Source organism: Mesoplodon densirostris, chromosome 14 (assembly GCF_025265405.1).
Source record: "Mesoplodon densirostris isolate mMesDen1 chromosome 14, mMesDen1 primary haplotype, whole genome shotgun sequence".
In the NCBI taxonomy this organism is placed as follows: domain Eukaryota; kingdom Metazoa; phylum Chordata; class Mammalia; order Artiodactyla; family Ziphiidae; genus Mesoplodon; species Mesoplodon densirostris.
In genome coordinates this window covers 20,592,499-20,602,395 of record NC_082674.1, presented here as the reverse complement: position 1 = coordinate 20,602,395, position 9,897 = coordinate 20,592,499, and the positions used below count along the sequence as shown (strand labels likewise).

The 9,897-nt window shown below is 54.6% G+C and overlaps 1 protein-coding gene across 2 annotated transcripts in view; it reads left to right on the top strand.

Annotated features, from left to right (window-relative positions):
• Positions 1–687: 687 nt before the first annotated feature.
• Positions 688–9,897, top strand: part of KIF3C (kinesin family member 3C) — a 36,596-nt gene continuing 27,386 nt past the window's right edge. Inside the window, exon 1 of one of the 2 annotated variants that reach the window (XM_060117260.1) lies at positions 688–3,053. In XM_060117260.1, coding sequence (XP_059973243.1) covers positions 1,521–3,053 — 1,533 coding nt within the window. In that variant the 5' untranslated portion in view covers positions 688–1,520. The remainder of the gene's footprint in view (positions 3,054–9,897) is intronic. The other variant, XM_060117259.1, reaches the window with a different exon arrangement.

Below are 9,897 nucleotides of genomic sequence, written 5' to 3'. Positions count from 1 at the left end.
GCACAGCCAGAAGGAAACGCAAAATGGTTCCTAGAATTGTGAGCTCCTTGAGGACAGGAAGGTCCAGCTCCTAGAATGAGGCCTGAGGTTTAGCAGGTGCTGGGTGACTGTTTGAAGGAATGAATGTGTGGAACACAGGGTCTCTCTAGGAGAGTAGCTGGAAGTGAGGCTGGGAAGTGGCAGGAGTCGGAAGACGGAGAGGCTTTTATACAATATGGAAGGCTGGCGTTGGAGGAGGGGAGGGGACGAGGGTGCCTGTGCGGAGAGCATGTGAGGAGAGAATCAGCTGGAAGCTGGTTCCAGTAGAGAGAAAAGGAAGGCCAGAAGCAAACCAGGGCGGGGAGAGGAAAGGACAGAGTCAAGAAACATTTAGGAGTTAGAACGCCTGGCAACACCCTTAAGGGGAGGGGTGACATGTACGAGTCTGCCGGCAGAAAGGCAGGAGCAGAAGAGAAACAGGGGATGCTGGTTGTGGAGGAAACAGGTGTGGGTAGCGGATACCCCGCATCCCCCCCACCCCCAGCTAGGCTGCAACCTCAACAGTCACTCCTGGGGCAGAACGCCAGAGAAGGAGGGGCCTCCCGGACTGGAGAAGTCATCAGCAACCTGCCAGAACCGGGTTAACAAAGGCAGGACTACAACTCCCAGCATGCTCCGGCCCAGTGGGGTGACGGCGGGCGGTGGCTGCGCTGCACCCGTCTGGTGCGCACAGGACCTGGGTCGGCACCGGAGCCTGTCATTCCGGAGGGGTCTATGGGGGTGCGAGCGGGCATGCACCCGGGTCCCCAGCGCACTGGCGGCGCAGGGCTCGCGATTCCCGCCCCACGGCCCCGCCCCTTGCCCCACCCGAGCCGGGCGGCTTAGCTGGGGCCGCAGCGCGGCGGCAACATCACTCTCGCTGCCGCTGCTCCGCCCCATCGCCTTCTGTTTTTCTCTCTCATTCTCCGGTGGCGACGGCGGGGAAGGAGGAGGCAGGGGCAGCAGCAGCCGCGCTGGCTGCAATGAATGATCCCCCAGCTGGGGGAGAGGACTCCAGGTGAGCCTCTGCCCTCGGGAGGGCCGGGACACCCGGTCGCCCAGGACCTGCAGCACCCCCGCCATGGATCCCTAGAGGAGGAGGAGGACAAGGAGAAGACAGCTCTGCCGCCCACCCCCATCCCATTTTCCTCTTCCTTTATCTCATTGTTGCCGTAGCTGTTTACGGCAGGGCTCCCGCTGCCCCAGCATGGGGCGGGCTCCGGGTACTGCCATTCGGCCGGCGCTGCTCCCGCGGCTGCCCGGCGATTCTGCCTAATTCTCCCTCCGCAGCCGGTGCAGCGAGGACCGGAGAGCGGTGGAGGCCCGGACTGCAGCAGCGACGGGGCCACCTCCCAGCATCCCCACCCTAGGAGGCTACAGGCGGATTGAAGAACGGCGCCTGGGGGCTGGGCCGGCCCCGCCGATCCGGACCTAGGGAGGACAGCAGGACCGCCTAGGCTGCGGAGAGGGGTGGGGGGGATCAGGAAGGACAGAGCAGCAAGATGGCCAGTAAAACCAAGGCCAGTGAGGCCCTGAAGGTGGTGGCCCGGTGCCGCCCCCTCAGCCGGAAGGAGGAGGCTTCTGGTCACGAGCAGATCCTGACCATGGACGTGAAACTGGGCCAGGTGACACTGCGAAACCCCCGCGCTGCCCTAGGGGAGCTGCCCAAGACCTTCACCTTTGATGCCGTGTATGATGCCAGCTCCAAGCAGGCAGACTTGTATGATGAAACCGTGAGGCCCCTGGTAGACTCGGTGCTTCAAGGTTTCAATGGCACCGTGTTTGCCTATGGACAGACCGGCACGGGCAAGACCTACACCATGCAGGGGACCTGGGTGGAGCCCGAGCAGCGGGGGGTCATCCCCAATGCCTTTGAGCATATCTTCACCCACATCTCGCGCTCCCAGAACCAGCAGTACTTGGTCCGGGCCTCCTACCTGGAGATCTACCAGGAGGAGATTCGGGACCTGCTCTCCAAGGAGCCTGGCAAGAGGCTAGAGCTGAAGGAGAACCCTGAGACAGGCGTCTACATCAAGGACCTGTCCTCCTTCGTCACCAAGAATGTCAAGGAGATTGAGCACGTGATGAACCTGGGGAACCAGACCCGGGCGGTGGGTAGTACACACATGAATGAGGTCAGCTCCCGCTCCCATGCTATCTTTGTCATCACCGTGGAGTGCAGTGAGCGTGGCTTGGACGGCCAGGACCACATCCGTGTGGGCAAGCTCAACCTCGTGGACCTGGCTGGAAGTGAGAGGCAGAACAAGGCAGGCCCCAACGCAGCTGGAGGGACGGCCACGCAGTCCACGGGTGGTGGCGGCGGTGGAGGTGGTGGTGGTAGTGGAGAGAGGCCTAAGGAAGCCTCCAAAATCAACCTCTCGCTGTCTGCCCTGGGCAACGTGATCGCTGCTCTGGCAGGCAACAGGAGCACCCATATCCCCTACCGGGACTCCAAGCTGACACGGCTGCTCCAGGACTCTCTGGGGGGTAATGCCAAGACCATCATGGTGGCCACCCTGGGGCCAGCCTCTCACAGCTACGATGAGAGCCTCTCCACCTTGCGCTTTGCCAACCGGGCCAAGAACATCAAGAACAAGCCCCGGGTGAATGAGGACCCCAAGGACACGCTGCTACGGGAATTCCAGGAGGAGATCGCCCGCCTGAAGGCCCAGCTGGAGAAGAAGGGGATGCTGGGAAAGCGGCTCCGGAGGAAGAGCAGCCGCAGGAAGAAGGCCGTGTCAGCCCCGCCTGGGTACCCTGAGGGGCCGCTGATGGAGGCCTGGGTGGCCGAAGAGGAGGATGACAACAACAACTACCGCCCGCCCCAGCCCACCCTGGAGTCGGCCTTGGACAAGAACATGGAGAATTACCTGCAGGAGCAGAGAGAGCAGCTGGAGGAGGAGAAGGCGGCCATCCAGGATGACCGCAGCCTGGTGAGCGAGGAGAAGCAGAAGCTGCTGGAGGAGAAGGAGAAGATGCTGGAAGACCTGCGGCGGGAGCAGCAGGCCACAGAGCTGCTTGCGGCCAAGTACAAGGTAAGAGCCCCCGAGGGAGCAGGGGCTCTCCAGAGGTCCCCAGAGGGATCTGGGCTGGCAGGCTTTTCTTTGAGGGTGTGTGACCTGGCTGGAAGCAAAGCGTCCTGCCCTCCTGCCAAGAGCTCCCCTGGAGAAAGCAGGCGAATTTCTGCGACTCCGGACTGCCAGGCAGAGCCTCCCTGGAGCACCTAGAAGGACACACACACACACACATGCACACACACACACAGCAAAGCAGCAGGCAGTCTCTCAAGCCAGTGAGCTTGGGCTGGTCTGACCTGCTGCCTGTCAGTCTCTGCTGGTGGCCCCCAGTACCAGTCAGGTCCATGGACAGCCGGGCAGGCACTCAGCCTCGTCTTGGTGTGGGTTCTCACTCTTGCCTGGCTGCCTCCCTTGTGATGTCCTCCCTTTGCAGGACCATCAAACCTCACACCATTTTAATATCTGACGTTTGGACACTTCACAGTTTACAAAATGCCCCACATACATGATCTCATTTGATACTTACAGTAGCTCTCCGGGGTCCTGCTTCTTAAACCCCCATTTTACAGGTGAGGGACTAAGGCTCAGAAAAGTGACATGACTGAGGTTCCATCCTACAAAGTGGCAGAGCTGAGCTGGAACCAGTGGCCCTTGGGCTCTTTCAGTTCTTGGATGGCGAGGCAGGGTTATACATGGGTCCTGCTCCCTATGAAAGGGGTCCAGTGGTCCCCTGGACCCATTGCTTAGAATCTTAGGAAGGAGATCACGCAGAAGGTTGGAAAGAGCACTGGGTTCTACACTGGAGACCTGGCGTCTTGGCCTTGCTCTGCTACAGCTCATTGAGTGACCTTGCGTACGTTGCTTCTTCCCTTCCTCAAGCCTCAGTTTCCCTTTTTGTAAAATAGAGCGTTGGCCTGGGTGATCTCTGAGGTTCTTCTGATCTGAGAAACAGACCAACTGGCCCTCACACCCAGGCCTCATCCTAGTGAGATCCAGTTCCCCATTGCCCTGAGAGATATCAGGGCCTCGGTGTCCTTCCTGAGCTGCTCCCTTCCCTGGGGAAGCCTCCAGGCCCCATTGGAACTAAGCTGCAGAGGCCCCCTGCCTGGCCAACCACAGACCTGTTAAGTTTCAATGCTGCAGATGCCATGACTCAATGTTCCAGGCACTTCCAGGTCCCTGGAGTCCTTAACACTGAGGGTTGGAGGAAGAACGCAAGGAACCGTGAGCTGATGACTTGCTGGGGGGAGCAAAACAATACCAGTTCTTAGTCCTTCCCAGGAGTGTGGGCTGGGGTTCAGGGAAGCCCTGCCTGGGAGGGAGAATGGCAATGGCTGGAAGAGGGACGGATGAGCTACAGGCCATTGTCTGTGTTATGGGAATGTGCTGCTACACCAAGGGCTCTGGCCTTGCTTATTTAGTATTTAATTTACCTCCAGGAGCTCAGCAAGGGTTATGCTGAGCCGCTTCCTCAAAGGGATTGGTACATTTGGGGTCCTCCTGGGAGAAGCAGGATGTTAAAGGCAGGACAGTTAGACTCAGCTCTCCCAGGAGGAAGGGAATCCAGGCAGTCTAGTGCTTCCCACCATGAAATCTTACATGGGCAATCTGTCATCAGTTTCATCACCAAGAGCCCCTTACTCCTTTTCCCCACCCACCCTTAAAGCTGGGGAGCAACGGAGGCTAAGAGAGTGCACTTCAGCCCTGAGCAAATGGGTAGAAGGGATGAAGCAAAGGATCCAATGGGATCTCCCATTGTTGGCCACTCCCTGGCTCCCTCAGTAAGGCTCTTGGATCTAAGGCAATGTGGAGCATGGATAATGGGGCTGTCAAGAGATCAGGGCGGCCAGAGCCAGAATTCTTGTACCAGAGGCATAGCCCACAGAACCCCTCATCTTACAGCTGCCAGGGGCCTTGGAAAACTGAGGCCCAGACTTGCCCAGGACCACACAGGTGAGTTAAGGAGAACCAGACTCTTTATACTTGGTCCAGCTTCTTTCCGTTACACCAGAGTCCTGATGTTGTTACCTGTGCTCCTTGATAATCAGAGTAATTCATTTTTATGTAACTCTTTTATGTTTTAATCTCATGGAATCCTCCCAGCAACCTCAAGAGATGAGCATTACTATCTCCATTTGACAGTGATGAAAACCAAGGCTGGCGACTGTCTCCGTGACCTGGGCTAATAGACAAGTGGAGCCAGGACTGGAACCCAGGTCTTTTGATGGCCCCAGACCTGTGCTCTTTCCAGGTCTTCACGGATTCCTCCACATTTGATCTCTGTGTGACTCAGGGCAGAGGCCTTTGCCTCTCTAGGCCTCAGGTTTCCATTGGCCTGATGAGGGGAAGTCTGACACAGCTCCCTAGGGACTGGGTGAAATGCTCATTATGTGCCAGGCTTTCAGATATAAGTGAAGGGGGAGGGTCGCCTGGGAAATTCCAGGCGGGGAATGATTCCACATTCTGTGACTTCTTGTCACACCCAGCCCTGGACGAACAGCAGCCAGCAAGCCCTGAATGGAGCCTGTATAGAGGACCGTGACCTCCCTATAGTCCTTAAGGCACTTCTGGTTCAGTGTTGGATGTTTCTAGGATAGAGGAAGCAATTTGAGGGCTCTTGAGGGATCCACTGGGTAATGAGAGGAGGAGCATGTGAGAGAGAATCCCAGGCCTGCCCATTTCACAAGGTTGCGCTGAGAATTAAATGAGATCATTAGTGTGAGGGCATCTGAAATATGCTGAAAGCACTACATCAGTGGAGGGCATTAGCAGCCACTGGGTGGCTTCTGTCTGCCAAGCAGGGGTCCAGTGATCTCTAGGACTGACATCTTTGTCGTTGGCTTAACGCTTTCCTTCCCCTGCCATCCCGGCTGCCTTGCCATAACCGTGCAGCCCCGGCAACAGAGCCAGGCGAGAAAGATCCAGGAGCCCTCCGAAGGCGGGAGCTCCGGTCCCTCCTGGAAATTAGCTGAGCTTCCACTCCCCATCTGCAACACACTCCGGCTCCCACTTTCTGAGTTTCGACAACTCCCCTTGTCACCTCCCTCATTCCCTTCTTCCAGTTCACACCACCCCTGGGGGCAGCTGAGCGGTAGCTGACACGACCCAGTGCCCTCATTCACTCTCTCTGACTCATCTTACAGTCTGTCTCGCCTGTTTTCCCTGCCCGCCACCTCTAGGCTCTCCGTTCCCTTTGTTCTCCCCTCACTGTGTACAAACACCATGCCTGTCTCCTTGGAGTCTCCTTTCATATTTACCTCGGGCCTCAGGGGATGGGAGGGTGTGCAAATGTCTGGGGGTTTGTGATTCTCATCAGTGCCCTGTTTATCAGTAGTCATTAGCCATCCATACTTACCTCGTGTCTCCGGGAGGCGGGGCTTGATAGTATACTAGACCTGAGAGGGAGGGAGAGTTGATAAAGTCACAGGCCGACCCACAGCCGAGGTTATGCCTCTGCACAATGGCAACTCCAGTGTTTGTGCACAATGCACGTACTGCAGTGAGGACTGGGATGCCCGTAGCTTGATCAGGAGAAGGCCCACTTTAATTGTGCAAGGAACATTTTTTAATGACTGTTTTAATTTTGAGCTTAGGTTTTTGAGGGCTCGGGCTAGATGATTTCTAAAGCTTTGATTCTAGATCTTTAGAGGGAAAGAAAGGTATGTAGGGGAGGCAAGGGCTGCAGATGAGACAATATGCAGGCTGGAAGTGACAGGGGGACTGGAAGAGGTAGAAACAACAGCACTGCTTGTTGATCCCCAAGTAAGTAGGTCTGGAGGGAGGGGGTGGGGTGCTGCTTGGCTAGAGCCCAACTCTCTCTGTGGTGGGTATGGGAAAGAGACCCTGCAGAAGCTGCCCCCAAAGCCAGAGGGATGAGGTCACTACAGAGAGTACAGACCACATTGAATTTTTACTGTCCATTTGTGGGTCCCTCTTCTTCCTCCCATTTCTCAGCATTGGCATTAACCATAAGTAGTTATGCAAGAGGAGTTTCAAGCCCAAGAAACAACAATAATAGCAAGAATAATGCCATTTACTTAACACTTGCCACGAGCCAAGCCCTATACCATATATTGTGTACAAATTATCTCATGTAATCCCTACAAGCACCTTCCATGAAAGGTGTTATTACTGTTCCCATTTTATACATGAGAAAACTGAGGTTTTATGACTTGCCCAAGGCCTTATGGTTTGTATATGGCAAATCTAGTTGAGCCCAGGTTGATTTGACACAAACTTGGATCCTCTTTTATGCTTAAAGAATCAGGAATATTGGGCTGGGAACTGATTGCTGGGGAGGTCGTGAAAAATGACAGGAGCTGGTGTAAACGTGTTGAATTTTTTTTTTTTTCTGTGTGTGGTACATGGGCCTCTCACTGTTGTGGCCTCTCCCGTTGTGGAGCACAGGCTCGGGACGCGCAGGCTCAGCGGCCATGCCTCACGGGCCCAGTCGCTCCGCGGCATGTGGGATCTTCCCGGACCGGGGCACCAACCCGCATCCCCTGCATCGGCAGGCGGACTCTCAACCACCGCGCCACCAGGGAAGCCCCAAATGTGTTGAATTTAAGGTGACAAGAGTCCCGTAGGCAGCAGGAGGTGGAGCAGGGGAGTTTAGAAGCAAGCACAGGACTGGAAGTGGAGTATGGGGGCTCCTCTGTAGAAGAGGGCTCAAATGAGACCCCTGGCCCTCTGTTCTGGACCCTCTCTCCCTTTATGTAAGTGACTCCCAAATCAAGGTCTCCTGTCCAGGTCTTTGCTGACCTTTTTTTGTAGAGTGCTGTTTTCAGAGCATGGATATCAGAGTCAGGCAGGCCTGGGTTTAGTGATTTACTAGTTCTGAGACCTCAGTTTCCTCATCTATAAAATGGGATAGTAACAGTACCTATGTCATAGTTCTATTGAGAGGATGATAATCGACATTAAAGCACCTTGCACAGTTCCTGGCATGTAAGTGTTCGTAAATAATAACTTTATTACTGTTATCTTCGACTGCTTGATGGATGTTTTCACTTGACTACCTTCCTGATATGTTAAACACATCACATTTTAGTCTGGCGTTCAAGGCCTACCAGAGTCTGGCTGTAATATATGTCATCAATCTCGCCTGCCTAAGCAAGGGATAGGAGAACCTAACAGCCAACTCGTCTACCCCATACTTTGAACTCAGGATGCACCTCACTGCCCTTCTGCTGATTGCACTGTTTTTGTATCCTCGATTATCCTGGTAACCAGGGAGTGGGAGTTATGGGAGCAGGTTAAGCTCAATGTAAAGAAGTTCTTAATAGTTAGAATTGATCTACTTCTAGAGATAATGGGCTCCAATCCCTGGAAGTGTCTGAGGAGAAACTGAATGTCACCGTTGCTCTAAAGGGATTCAAGTACCAGAAAAGCCATTGAACTAGGTGATCTTTAAAGTCCCCTCCTCTTCAAAGTCCTTAATTGTTAAAAGTAGTATTTTTTAAAGCAAAATATAAAATGTTTGGTTCATCTTTTTGAAAATTAAGGTGACAGGATTTAAATGTTAATGTAGGAATTCAACCAATAATAGAGATATTTCCAGCTCTCTATCATGGCCAATGAGAGAAAGACAATGAGAAGAAGAAACTAGAAGAAAATGGGAGGAAAGACAGGAAAGAAGTAGAGGGAGACAGTGAAGAGGGGAAAGAGAAATGGAGTCGCAGAGTCGGGAAGAAAGAAGGAGAGAGAGTGCGTAAGGGGTGGACAGCAGTGTTTCTGGGGAGAAGAAACCCCAACTGGGAGAGAAAATGCTCTGGAGGAGAGAGTGAAATAGTACCATTCCACTCTCCTGAGCTTGAGGTTAGTCTCCACATAGGGCTGTGTCCAGTCTCTAGAGACTCCCCAATCATCTGGGGGGCGTCTACGATCCCAAAACTGGCCCGGTTCCTTCCACATGTCCCCAAGGACACCAGCCCCATGCCAGACACTCTGAGACCTACAGGGCCGGGTCATCAGGGAACTGTGTGCACCCGCACCTCCATCCCAGCTGAGTCCTCCATGATCCTTAAGAGAAGAAGCCTCACCATAGCAAGTGACCAGAGCTCCAGGCTGGGTCTGATATCTAGGTCAGAGTCCATGGCCTCTTGGCACTGTTAGGAGCAATACCTTTCATTCCTTCGTCTCCCTGGTGGGTGTGGTCAGTTAACAGAATTTCCATGCGCTGGGGGCATTTGGTAATATAAAGATCGGACCTGGGCTTCCCTGGTGGCGCAGTGGTTGGGAGTCCGCCTGCTGATGCAGGGGAGGCGGGTTTGTGCCCCGGTCAGGGAAGATCCCACATGCCGTGGAGCGGCTGGGCCTGTGAGCCATGGCCGCTGGGCCTGCACATCCGGAGCCTGTGCTCCGCAACGGGAGAGGCCACAACAGTGAGAGGCCCGCGTACTGAAAAAAAGAAAAAACAAAAATAGATTGGACCTGCAGGAAGCGTTTAAGACTAATACATTTACATCAGAGGTTCTGGGATTCAAGTTATGTTGGGGCTCAGCAGGCCTTCTGGTCCAGTGTTGGGTGTCTCTTGCTGTGTGTTGGCTGGCGGAGTGTATTATATTGCCCTTAGTCATCTCCAGCCCCCGGATAGCGCAAGATTGGATGAAGTGGCTGTGATAATGTTCTCATTGTGCTCTGAGGACTAGGAGGAAGGGCCTGGAATTCAGCGGGAGAAGGGTACCCCCTCCCATCTGTGCCCTGCCAGCCTGCTGTCCCTAGCCAGTCTGGGGCACTTCTGGGGCCAGCTGGGCCTGAGAGCTGCTGAATCAGGTAGCCTGAGTAGATAAGAAAATGGTCTCGCTTCCCACCAATCCAGCCCTTCAGACATGGTAGCTGCACAAGGCAGACTCCTGTGTTC